Source organism: Cydia strobilella, chromosome 1 (assembly GCF_947568885.1).
Source record: "Cydia strobilella chromosome 1, ilCydStro3.1, whole genome shotgun sequence".
In the NCBI taxonomy this organism is placed as follows: Eukaryota; Metazoa; Arthropoda; class Insecta; order Lepidoptera; family Tortricidae; genus Cydia; species Cydia strobilella.
The window spans coordinates 33,664,842-33,679,085 of NC_086041.1; the positions used below are offsets into that span (position 1 = coordinate 33,664,842).

A 14,244-nucleotide genomic window follows, 5' to 3' on the forward strand; every position below is an offset into this window, starting at 1 on the left:
CAATAGTTTTCTCTGAGTGTACGGACTCATATACCTATAGTTAGCTTGGTCTGTGTGCCCCTAGTGTAAGTACGTGCGTTTGCGTTGTCTCATTTTGTATGAGATTTTGAGTTCTTTAAAAAAAAACATGTCTTTTCACTAGTTAAGATTTCAATTAGGAAAGACCCGACTGAGCATGGTAACCAGTGTCATAACAGGTCATGGACTATTTAACAAACATCTTTTTATAACAGGTGTCACAGACAGTCCCCTATGCAGAGGATGCATGGAGACAGAAGAAACAGCCTCTCACGTGGTGCTGGAGTGCAGCGGAGTGGCCCCATACAGGGCAAAACATCTCGGATCCCCGAGAGACCTCCCCGAGGTCCTACTCAACATCAAAGGTTTGATAGGTTTCCTCGAGGAGCTGGGCTGGCAGGACTAGCCCATGTCACGCAAAATAGGCGCCAGTCGCCAAGTTGCGGAAAATCGCCCGAACTACAATACAATACAATACTAGTTAAGATTTTTCCGTGATTCACATAATTATACTTTTTTTATTCCCCACCGTAAATTTGTATGGTTTATCGTGGGCTACAAATCTACTCGACCAATCATATTGTCGCATTGCGTATGTTCTGTCCCTCACGGGCGCCCTCGGTTGGCCACTTCTATAGGATCCTACCTTCTATGATGGAATTACACAGTCACGTGACTTTTCTTAGAATCTGTTCTCCCGTTACATTTTTTCTTTTCGTTCAGCGTTTTTCGATTCGTCTGTTTTTCGCTACGGTTGAACGCATACGAACATACATATTATATTACTATATCAATAAATAAATCAAATTTAATTTAATTCAGATATAAATATCCATAAGATTGTTAGTAAATACACATTTACAAGACTTATCAACCTATGGTTAGTAACAGTATGTATCATATGTACAGGTATATATGTATGTAGGTGCATATGTCATAAACCGCTAAAATCATAAATAACCTCACAAGTCACAAACCTTCCCGTGATCGGTTTATAACTCGTATACACCTAAAACACTTTTGTACTAAATTCTTCCATATTTTCGAATAACGAATGTTTTATTAGACATTTCGTTCGATTAAAATTCGTATTAACCCATCGACCGCCAGAGACGTCAAATGACGCACGCGGCTAATACAGCCCAACAACCTTCGTGCATTCAGATAAGGTTGTATTTTGTGTTGTTGTGTTGGCTATTTCGTGCACTATTTCTTAGGTAATTCTAATAAAATTGGTCATTGCAGAATAAAAGGCTGTAAAGTTAATGAAATTCGGCCTTTTTTAATGAACGATAAAAAATATTCAGCGAATAATTTTAAAAGCGGTTACGACTGAATTTATACGTGCATACTTTTAATATATGCAATTATATCGTGGATACGATTAGCACAATATACGACTTCAAGCTAACATGGTTATTCACTAAGTATATGGGATTGGTTTCGGAACGATTCATAAAGTTCTCAAAACTCGTTTCCCCGCCTTACGCGGCGGCCATAGTTAGGAACGAAAGGTCCGATCGCTGTGTCTCGCTCCAACCTATGGCCGCTGCTCGCCGCTGCCGGCGCCGCGCGATGTCGTGGCCGGGCCGTTAGAGGATATAACCAAACGGAGACGCCTTGTCTGTAATTTTCTGTACAAAAAAGTCTGCCGATTTTTGCAGGGGAGGGGAACGTCAGATGTATACGTAACGTAAACATAGCCATGCTAGATAAACGTCAGCCCATAAGGGCCCTCCACACTAGTCCACACTCATGCGCTAATCGCGGCGCGAAGCCGCGAACGTAAGTGTGGCGTCGATTTCGCAGATTGTTCACGCCTTCGCGCCTAGTTCCCCGTTTTTTGTCGGTTTATTAGCCCGCGTCAAAGGAGGCGCAAAGCGCTCAAGCTCTTAACACTCCACATTACACACTATTTTGACTCATATGTGGCAAGATAAACAATAATTATATTATATAAAGCGGCTATATGTTACGGTTTTACAACAAAACAAAGTGGAAAAATAGCTAAATCACGTATGATGCCATAGATAACTAGCAGTTAAGCTCGATCAGCTGATGCTTTTCCGCCATCTTGACGCGAACCAAACTGCGAAATCGCCGTGAAGTTTGCGAGTGTGGAGGTATACGTCAACGTCGCGACGTGTTTTCTCCGCGAAGTCACGCCGCGATTCGCGCACATAGTCTGGAGGGGCCTTTACACCATACCATTCATCATACCATTGGCCGACTATTTTCGACAGAGGGGAACGCCTGTTAATAATAATAAAAAACGATAAATACCCCAAAAAAGGCGGACTTAATGCCAATGGCACTCTCCTGCAGCTATTTTTGTCATAGGCGTCTTCCGACATCCGATATCGGAAAGGCGCTTCCGATAAATTCAGCCATGTCGGAGCCCCCCGTCACCTGTCGGACCGATAATATTTGTTTTCAACACACTTGCTCGTAACATGCAAGTTATTAAACCGCTTTTAGGCTCATAATCCTATAGATATTAAAAACGCGTGATTTTTCATTATATTATAGAGCTTATTAGGTAATGATTTTAATGCATGATAATCCGACTGACTTAAAAATGTAATTGCTAATAATATGTATGGAAACGGAGCCTTCTTAAATTTGTCGAGTAGATTTTACAACACGGACTGGCGGGCGCCGGCGCCCCGCCGACCGCCTGCCGGGGCCCGGCCGGCCCGCCCGCGGCAGGCAGTATGACAGATGCAAGACTTTTACTAACTGTTTTAACCGAATTTAAACTGTTGTGAGTAATTTAAACTGATTTAAACATACTAACATTAAATAATTTCACGGTTTAAACTCACTTGTTTTAGTCACTCGCAGCTTAGCGGCAGTACGCAATACGCGGTCGTCGTGAACGCTGCTCGCACTATTAGTGCTTGAGAAAGGAGACCAAGGCTCTCCGAAACATGTCGCGCGAGTGACTAAAACAAGTGAGTCTAAACCGTGAAATTATTTAACTGTTTTAACAATTAAAATTTAATTAATATGAAAATTTCCTTTTTTTACTGGCAAGTTTGTTGAAAAACGTCGTATAAAACGCGTGTGCATTGGTTATTACACACATCGGCTTTCTTATTGCGCGCTCGCTTAAGCTCGCGCGCACAATATCGCCTCGTGTCTAGTGACCAACGTAGCACACTTGTATCACAATGTACTATTGTGTGCGTATGTGTAGGCATAATGCTTGTTATAGTGTGCGTGAATGCTAAAGACGGCGCCCGGGCGCGCGCCCGCGGCCTGACTACGCGGATGTCGGATCCTCCTTTGTGGAGACCGGTCTGTTTAAGTTTACACGGGTTTCATGTTACGTCCTATGTAACTTTACTTTTGAGTGGCATTAACGTGAGACATTTCATTCGGTTCTTGTCTGTCTGATTTAATTTCTTGTCTTATAATTACTTATATAACAAGTCTTGGAGACCCTTTACACCTCTAAGGATAATTTGATGATCGTTTTTTTTATTTTTTTTATTTATTATACATATTTTATCTCTGACACCTAGAGACTTTTACATCACTAAACAATTTTAGTAATTGTCTTGTTTGTATATTTTTTATTAGTTTTCTTTTTTTTGTGTAATTCGACATTTAGACTGGATACATCTCTGACAAAGTATCTAATATTTTATTGATTCCATATTTGTAATTGTTTTTTGTAAATTTTGGTTTTGTACTGCTTGTAAAAATTGACATGTAAAAGTGCCCCTGTGGCCTATTTACTAAATAAATGTTAGTATGTTATATCCGATTTCGGATCGGACAATGTGAAAACGCTCTTGTGACATATCAAGCGAATCCCAAAGAGGGAGGACCGCTATTGTGTGAAGGTACAGTCAACATTAATAGTAGCGGATGAAACAACGCGCCAAATATCTGACACCCTAGAATCTAGATTAACTTTTCTAAATAAGGACCCGGGTATGTCCTTAAACTACGCCCAAAAGAGAGGTATGGGCACTGTGAATGACATCTCGCTTTGTGTGGTAGGGCACAGGACAGTGGATGTCATTCCAGATCTAGAGCAGAGCCCAACTGGGGAGGTACCTCCACCTTACAGAAAACCGCAGCCAAATAACACTAGACCCTACTAATAGTGTTGTGTTCCTGCCGGTGAGTAAGGTTGCCAGAGCTCGAGGGAGAGGAGTGTTAGGGTCGGCAACGCGCATGTAACTCCTCTGGAGTTGCAGGCGTACATAGGCTACGGAGACTGCTTAACATCAGGCGGGCCGTATGCTTGTTTGCCACCGACGTAGTATAAAAAAATAAATAAGTATAGATACATTTTAGAATTTCACGAAAATCAGTTGAAAGCTGAACCGGAGACCTTCGCTTTCGTTCGGTTTTTATATTCTCATGGAGGATTACTGGACGTATAACGTATATTTTAGTTTATTTCTTTGCTGGTTCAGTTTTTATAGTTTAAATTATTTATGAAAACACATAGGTATAATAATCTTAATCCACTTACCGAGCGTAGCGTGGGGTATGCAAATGTCGGTGGTGCAAATGCAAATATACGGAGGCTAATTTGACTTGTAATAATTAAAACACGGAACATAGCGACATAGATTTGTCAAGAATAAAAACATACAAACTTCCACCCCCCTTTTTACCCCCTTAAAGGATATACCAAATTTTAACTAAATCGTTTCAGCGGTTTAAGCGTGAATAGGTAACAGACAGACAGATAGACACACTTCCGCATTTATAATATACACTACCGCTCCAAAGTATTTAGGCACCCGCAATTTTCACCATACAATAGGGTATGACTGTAGTTAAAACAAATTATTTAACACCATGCACGAAATAAAGCACCGGAAGATTAATAGAGAAACGTAGACAGCAGTTATTTTTAGACAAAATTTATATTTTAAAATCCGTATAAAACTATAACGAGTAGGTAATTTGATCGTGACGTCACATGCTAGTGTTTCATATGAATTCCATAGTAGCAAAATCGTTTTGAGAGTTCGTAAAAAAGAAACTGATTTGACTAGTAATCAAATACCCCATCGTATACAAAAAATACTGTTCGGTCGCGGATGACTCTCCTACATGTTGGATTGATTTTTTATTTAGGTAAATATATTAAAATTCAAATTGTTGCCAAAGACATCCTTTAAAATTTCGAGTTTACTTTATGCTACGATTTAAAAAAACCCTTATGTACTAATTCATCCATACTAATATTATAAATGCGAAAGTCTGTCTGTCTGTCTGTCTGTCTGTCTGTCTGTCTGTGTGTTACCTCTTCACGCTTAAACCGCTGAACCGATTTAGATGAAATTTGGCATAGAGATAGGTTGAGTCCCTGAGAAGGACATAGGATAGTTTTTATCCCAGAACTCACCCCTCAAGGGGTTGAAAAGGGGGGTGAAAATTTGTATGGGGAATCAACAACCGCTGAACCGATTTAGATGAAACTTGGTATGGGGATAGTTTGAGCTGTGGGAGATGATATAGAATAACTTTTATCCCCGAAATCATCCCTTAAGGGTATAAAAAATGGGGTGGAAATGTATAGTGTGGACCAATTTGGGGGTGACAAAGGATGGATTAAAAAGCAGATTTGTTTAGGAATTAAAGGTACCCAAATTACTAATTCCACGTAGACGAAGTCGCGGGCAAAAGCTAGTACAATATAAAACGATTTTGTACTGGAAAACGATTTATGGATTTTTATACGCTTGCCATTTGGTAAATAGCAGGACACTTGGCGCGCATGCTCTTTCCCGTTCTTTCTTGCGAAATGTGACAGAGACAGCGGCAAACCGATGGAACGGCCTTAATATATGACATCTATTACAGTTTTTAATACACCTTATATTAATTTTTGCCACGCCGCGCACGGTCATTGCTTGCAGTTTTCCACCAGGCGCTATCTGTTTAAAACAGATATAATATAATTATGTGCCTTGTCTTATCTTGGTCAATTAATTAGTTATCCTTTTCCACCCATACACAGTTTCAGAGCAATCTAGCTAGTAGTTTTAAAATGAGAGCGTAACTACGTTTGTATGGAGAACCGAGCTTGCCGGGGACTCCTAATAAGCTAGGAAGTTATCAGGACACACAAAATTTAGACACAAATGACACAATGCATTTCGAGTGTTTACTTTATAAGTAGCAAAGATAGATATAACTCCGTAATAGATGGATACAGTCTAAGGAAAAAACGTGCCTCGAAAATCAAGAAAATTTGATTCTCGCTCAGAGGGCGCTACTAGTTTTGGCCTACAGTCGTATAGATGGCGTTGACGGTTTCATTTGTTATTTAACAATTTTAACGCATATCAGTGAAAGAACATGGGTCAAAATCATAAAAATAATTAATGCAAATAAAAAAAATCATTTATCTATATTTAAATATATTCTATCGTATTTTTATAAATCTTCATTTTTAGTTTTAAAGTGTGTCGACAGATGGCAGTGAATTTACTGGTGTTACAAAATTTACTATGACAGTACCGCTCTAGTATAAGTTACTCTATGGTAAATAGGCAATGTACAAGAATATTCTCCACATCATTTTGAAGCTCGATACGTCTGTTAAATTAAAAAAGTAAACTGCACAAAAAACTGTTTAACCCGACTGCGACTTAGCGGTATAATGAAAGTCGATTTTGTATACAATTCCCTGATCAATATGACCTCGGTCTCTTTAAAACAAGAGTGAATAGGCTGTTACTGAACCGGTGAGCTCCATCTTAGGCCCTGTCTTCACTTTCCATCAGGTGTGACTAGGGCCAATCGCCGATCAGTTTATAATTTAAAAAAAAAAAAATGTATGGAAATAATTACGAGTGCCTAAATAGTTATGGGCGGTAGTGTAAGTATGGATGTGAAGTATCGTGTAAAATGAACTACCATCGTTTTTTCCCCTGACGTATTCATACAACTTATGATGCCACGAGTTAAAAGCGATGTAGAACAACGCCAGGATAGCGTAAAAGAAAAACAAAGGGAAGGCACGCGATTCAAACCATGCACATTAATTTGCAAGCGCCATCATAAGGGGCCTTTACCTCCGACAGCATGGCGGGGGTTGTTCAAAATGCTTAACAAGCACGAGTGCATGTTCGTGACATAGCAGAATATTGCAAAAAAAAAAATTGTAATTGTTCTATAGTCTTATGTAACGTATGTATGTTTGTAAGCATGTTTGATACTTAGGTACTTTATTAGTTGTGTATCCAATTGTTACTTCTGTGTATCTTCCTATTTATAGGCAGTGCCGAACAAGCCCTGTTTCTACTTGTTATCAATATCAGTATGTTATAATTAATGGAACTATAGGTCTTATTGTATATCTGCAAGTTTAAACTTATCTGTATGTGACTGTTTGTTTCCTAAATAAATTAAAAAAAAAAAAAAAAAACGTTTTCGCTGGTACGGTACCGTTACCATAAATACCGTAAAGGATGACTCACGTTGGACCGGGCCGTGTCCGGGCCGGAGGTTCCGGCGCTCACTTTTCTATGACATGACAGGTGATCACGTGATACTTTCTCCGAAGCTCCGGAAGCTCCGGCCCGGACACGGCTCAGTCTAACGTGAGTCATCCTTAACACCAGCACCACCCAACTAAATTTAAGCTAATTTTGCGGTTTCATTCACGTATTTTTTTAGTCACTCGCGACATGTCACTCAGGCACTGTTAGTGCTTGAAAATGGAGACCTAATAGGCTCTCCGAAACATGGAGAGCCTAGGTCTCCATTTTCACGAGCCTAGGTCACCATTAGTTAGAAGTTATTCAAGAGAATAGGCAAAAAATGACCATCCCCCCCCCTTTATCTGCGAAACTTTATTTTTCAAAATTTTTGACCAAGTACAAAAATTTTGAAAAATATACACACAATAGATCTTTACCTATAGATCACAGGAAAACCTATTAGAAATGTGCAGTCAAGCGTAAGTCGTACTTAATTACTTAGTACTTAATTACTAAGGATTTTTTAAAGGCATTTCTTATAAAAAATACATTGTGTAAATTGTGTAATGTACGGAACCCTTGGAACGCGAGTCCGACTCGCACTTGGCCGGTTCTTTTCTGTTTGGCGTTTTTCGATGTAGGATAGTCACCTTGACTAGGCCCCCTGTTTTGCCTTAACTTTAAACTCGACGACCTCGTTAAGCGATGGAGAATAAATCTAGCTTTGCTGGAACTAGGGTTAGGATATTCATTTCACCTCGCACTGCATTCTGAAACTGAATTCAATACCGTATATATACCGTTACCGATTACCGAATACCTGCAACCAAGTATCATAATACAATCAAGTATATACAGGGTGATCAATCCAAATGGGTTCAATTTTTAATACATAACCTTATACTGTCAGGATCAATTATACAAACAAATAATACATGCGATTACATAAAGAATATTGAGGTTCGATTCCCGGTTATATATGAGAGTTTAAGAAAAAGTTTGAATGTCATTATTATTAAATTTAAAATCGGCGCCATGGTTCCTAAGAACAAATTTCGCTATCTCTCATAGTTACCCTGTATATAAGTCAACCAAGTATGTATGTACATATACACGATGAAATTTAATCGGTGATTAGGAGTTGAAACATATTAATTACTTACCAACCTAAATAGAATTCAATACGCGAGATCTCATGCAATTTACTTCACCATCGAATTAATTATAGTTAATGATATGATTTAAACTTTCACGATTTTTCACGGGGGGGTGGGAAGGGGAGGGGGTCTTTTCTTACGCGATTAAGTCCCGTCGATGAATAATAATGAGTTAATGATATCGTAAAAAATTTATCCCATCAAAAACATTACATGTAAAAATATGCAAGTCTCGCAACGCAATTCTTCTACTACAAAAAAGTTGAGATATAATGTGAAACCAAGTCGGTATTTTAGTCAGTGCCAGGGGGTGTTAAAATCGTATCAATATTAGATATCTTTATTTTTTAATACATATAATGACTTGACGGACGGACTCTAGTTTTGTTCGAATTCAGACCTAGAAAACTAGAGCTTTCGGGCGTTCTCGACTCCGTTCGGCTCAGCATTGCTCCGAGCAATTATTAGGGTTGGCACAACTTGACGTCCGATAAGATAATTACTTGAATTTTGACAACCCTAAATAGCCGAAAGGTATAGTGCCATACATTAGAAAGGGACAGCATGATTCGTCCCTGAACCGCTGTCAAACTTCGGTTTTGTGAGAAGTTTCTTTTCTGTACGGTAGTAGGTACTATTAGGTATTTATTCTGTGCTCATATTTCAACGCTCGAGTTATTTCCAAATCTTTGATGCACTAAAAAAAAAAACTATGCAATACGTTTTCCAAATCATTGAGAATCTTCAAATGAAAATTGGAGAATAAGTTCCCTAGGCGATAACGCTAAACTAATTAAGCTGTCCGTTGATTCAAATTCAAAACGCTGTCAAAACGTAAATACGGGAACGGCTAAAATACCCTGTACCCCTACCATGAGTATACCACGACTAGCTCCGTCACGACTATACCTATCGCGTCGCGAACGTAATTGCCAACTTACCAATCGCTCGCTCCGTTGCGAACGAAACGCAACTGTCGCTGTCACACTAATATGGAAGAGATAGAGAGACAGAGCGTTTTGTTGTCGTATTGCAAGCGATTGGCACCTTGGCTAGGCACCCAGCATCCAATACCGAGACGCACGCAGTCGCTAGCGAATACGCCGTGGTAAACTCATAGTAAGGGTACTGCTTTTCACTAACAAAGGATTTAAAAATATGCTTCCTTTTGTAAAAGAACTCGACATTTATTTAAATTTCCTTTATTGTTGTGTGTTCAAGCTTGGAGTCTTGAGTATTAAATAAAATTCGCAGATACTTAAAAAAAGCTTCTAATTCTGGTTCCACAAAGGTACTTAAAGATAATTGTATGTATGAGACAAATATATTGCGTGTATGACGCGCACACGAGCGTGTATCTCAGAGCCAAGTGGCTCGCACGGCGTCTATATGCGGCGGGGGGAGCGGTAGATGGGCCAACTGGTTTAGCGGTGTATGTTCCCCACTTCCCCTCCATTGGTAGGAGCCGCAACATCCTGGGGGCCCTTGGAGGCGTCAGCCTTCAAGGCTTCATGGGTCTCGTCCAGCAGAGGGCAGAGGTATTTCACACCTCGTTTGTAGGTGCCCGTTCCAGTAGCAACTTCGGCTACTCGCGAAATCCCGTCAGCGCCAGGAAACAATTTGGCGATTCGTCCGAGCCGCCAGTGCATTGGGGGAGTATTCTCTTCCTTGATTAGGACCAGGTCACCCAGTTGAAGAGCTCGTCCTGGAACACGCCATTTAGTCCGTTGCTGGAGCTCGCAGACATATTCCATTTGCCAGCGTCGCCAGAAGTGCTGTCTTAATGCCTCGAGCCTCTGAAACCTATCTAAACGGTTTGGGTTTATATCCGCGAGGTTGGGCGACGGCAACGATGTGAGCGCGCGGCCGATGATGAAGTGACCTGGGGTTAAGGGTTGGAAATCGTTTGGTGAGGACGATAAAGGACATAAAGGACGACTGTTAAGGATAGATTCCACATAACTAAAGAGACTTGCCAATTCTTCATATGTTAAATGAGCGTTACCTAATATACGATTGAGGTGAAATTTGGCCGATTTGACTCCTGCTTCCCACAAACCACCAAAGTGAGGAGCATATGCCGGCTGGAATTTAAATTGTATTCCCTCATTTGCTGCAAAATTGCAAACCGTGTCTGAGTTTGAAGTAAGATAATCGCTAATTTCCTTGGCCGCTCCTACAAAATTGCGTCCATTGTCGCAAAAGATCTCGCGAGGTCGTCCTCTGCGAGAGATAAAGCGTCGCAGCGTAAGAATAAATGAATCTGTCGACAGCGTGCTTACTGCCTCCAGATGCAAACACTTGTATCGGAGACAAACAAATATTGCTAAATAGCATTTGGTTATTTTGCAGCCTCTGCCATGCCTGTCAGTAATCATAAAAGGCCCAGCGAAGTCTACGCCGACACTAATGAAAGGAAAATCAGGCGTTACTCGCTGAGAGGGCAGAGCGCCCATCAAAGGAGCAGAAGTGTTGCCAGCTGCGCGGCGACAGGTAACGCACTGTTGCGATACGGTGCGCGCAAGTGTGCGCCCCGATACGGCCCATATCGACTCGCGAATGGCGGCCAGAAGCAGCTGCGGAGGAGCGTGCAAGAGACGGATATGTTCCTGTTGAAACAGCAGTCTAGTCAATCTATGCTTGGCATGTAAAAGCATTGGGTGGCGTTTGTCAAATGGATAAAATGAGGAGGACAAACGTCCACCAACTCTGAGAAGCTTGTCGTCTTCATCGTAAAATGGATTCAACGATAAAATAGGGTTTTTAGGGCCTAGAGGTTGCTTGTCACGCAACAATTTCAATTCAAGGGCGAAACTAGCCTGCTGGGACAAAGCGACCAATTTTTTAAAAGAGACCTCGAGCTCCTCAGGTTGTAGCACACCCGCAGTTTTGTTGGATGAACGACGGCAATTATGCGCAAACCTAAGCATATAAGCTACCGCACGTTGTAAATGTTTAAGTTTCGAATATCGATCGAAATCGATAACATCAGTTTTTTGCGAATCGTTAGTAATCGCGACGTTAACCTTTAGCTCGGGCAAATCGAGCTCCGAGTTTGAGAAAAACTGAGGCCAGTTATTCTGTGGCTCGTACAAAAAAGATGGCCCGGTCCACCACATGTGCAAATCAGGCAAGCGACGCGCTTCGACCCCTCTAGATGGGTAGTCAGCCGGATTTAGAGCGGTTGGAACGTGACGAAACTCACTGCCATCGGTGAGTTCTAAAATGCGAGACACGCGATTGGCAACAAACGTTTGTAATTTTGTTTGATTCGTTTTAAGCCATGCGATTACAATTGACGAGTCAGTCCAATAAAATTTCTGCGCAATCTGGCAACGCAACGTCCTAGAAACAGCTGACGCGAGCTGCGCGCCTAAAAGGCAAGCACATAATTCCAAACGAGGAGTAGTCGTAGCCTGGACCGGCGTGACCTTGGCCTTTGCACACAGCAACCTGACTACAATATCGCCCTTCTCGTTCGTGGACTTTAAATAAATACAGGCCGCATATGCAACTGAGCTTGCGTCACAAAATACATGCATCTCGATATGCGTCGGCGAGTCGCAAAGAACATGACGAGGTATTTGGAGCGAAGTTAAAGACGTTAACCCGTTAACAAAGTCCTGCCAAGACTCTTTTATATAACTCGGCACGGGAACATCCCAGTCAATTTTTTCGATCCATAATTTTTGAATTAAAACTTTAGGTATAATCGTCAGCAAACACAGGAGGCCTAAAGGATCAAATATTTTACACGAGTCCGATAAAATTGAACGTTTCGTAGGGTGGCCGTCCTTGGCAGAATATTGTGTGGGAAAATGAATGATATCTGCCTCAGAGTCCCAGCCCACTCCTAGCGTATGCGACGACGAGCTAATGATCAAGCTACCTTTTTCTTCACTAGCGCTTTGTGAGTCATGCAAAATTGACGATAAATTTGAGCGATATTTGCGCAGGGGAAAACAACCAGCTGCTAGCGCACGCTCAACCGAATCTTTAATGAAACGTAATTCCTCCTCTGTGTCTGACCCTGTTAATAAATCATCCACTAAAAAATCGTTTTGAATGATAGTCTTAATTTTTTCATCTGCACATTCCTCGCCCAACTGCCACAAACAGCGTGTGCTCAAAAAACTAGCACTTGAAAATCCGTAAGTGACCGTGTTAAGTCTTAAAGTTTTTAAAGGTTCGTTCTCATTGGAGCGCCAAAGGATTAATTGTAAATCGCGGTCACACTCCTGAACTAGGACCTGCCGATACATCTTAGCGACATCCCCAGTCAAAACATATTTGTAAGTACGAAACCTCAGGAGAATATTAAATAACGAATCTTGAATCGTCGGCCCAACCATCTGCAGGTCGTTTAAAGAATAGCCAGACGTGGTGGGGGCACTTCCATGGAACACGACCCTTAACTTCGTAGATTCGCTGGAGGGCTTTTGCACAGAATGATGTGGCACAAAGAAAGAAGGGTCCGGAATGTCAGAATCGGACACAGAGAGGTGGCCTAATTCGGCATATTCATTTATAAATTGCTCGTAAGCCGTTTTCAAATCAGGGTTGCGTTTAAATCGTTTCTCTAATGCAAAGAACCGTTTTTTAGCAAAGCGATACGAGTTACCTAAACAATCGGGTTCCGTAACTAATGGCAAACGCACGTAAAACCTACCGTTATCGTCACGATAAGTGTGAGTGACAAAATGATGCTCACATTCCGCCTCTAAATCGGTAAACGGTTGACTAGGCTGGGGCACTTGCTCTAGCTGCCAGAATTTAGTAAGAGAGTCGTCCAGCTTATCACTTGTGTACAAGTGATTGCATTGTAAAAAAGAATTGAACGACTTATCGTCATACATTGAAAATGCATTGTATTTACTGACCACTAACCAACCTAGTTTTGATTTGCGCAAAACAAGCGTATCGTGCCCTAAATCAATTTGCTCGCCTCCAACCAAAGTCCAAAAGACGTCACCGCCAAGTAAAATATCTACAGGTCCGGGCTGATTGAAATGAGGATCGGCGAGTTTTTTATTACGTGGCCACTTAACGTTCGACACATCGATAGGCTGTAGTGGCAAATTGCTGTTAATTACAGGCAGCGCTAAACATGAGATATCGAATTTATTATTTTTATCATGTTTAGACCGAATTTGCACAAAGCAGCGCTCAGGATTACTGGATATAGGAACGTCAGATAATCCGAAAAGTTTTGAATTACTGGGCAGCGGTGCGAGTTGCAATTTTTGTTTATAACTGCTTGTTACGATAGAAGTCATGCTACCGCAATCTAAAAACGCGCGCGCCGTTACATAATCATTAGTAGCCGGGCTATATATGTCAATATACGCGGTAGGTAAGAGTATTTGATTTGAGCATGACACGGTCATATTGGACGACAGTCCAAGCTCGGGCTCCGAACGCGGCGGAGGCGCATCTACGGGCGCAGCGGCAACCTGAGGAGTTTCCCTATGCAACAAAGTATTATGGCGCTTCTTACAAGTGTGACACGGAGCTACTCGGCAGCGATGAGAAGTGTGGCCCTTCCGCAAACAGTTGAGACAAAGGCGTAACCTTGACGCTCCGGAGATCCGGTCTTCAACTGGCAGGGA

The 14,244-nt window shown here is 41.3% G+C and overlaps 1 protein-coding gene across 1 annotated transcript; it reads right to left on the reverse strand.

The window, feature by feature from the left end:
- Positions 1–9,890: 9,890 nt before the first annotated feature.
- On the reverse strand, positions 9,891–13,311 carry LOC134744812 (uncharacterized). Its single transcript, XM_063678724.1, has one exon. It carries the CDS (start codon positions 12,985–12,987, stop codon positions 10,060–10,062), a length of 2,928 nt encoding a protein of 975 aa, XP_063534794.1. The 5' UTR covers positions 12,988–13,311; the 3' UTR covers positions 9,891–10,059.
- Positions 13,312–14,244: the final 933 nt, after the last annotated feature.

Coding starts and splice junctions, on each gene's coding strand:
- LOC134744812 (XM_063678724.1), bottom strand. CDS start 12,987: ATGGTTGGGCCGACGATTCAAGATTCGTTATTTAATATTCTCCTGAGG.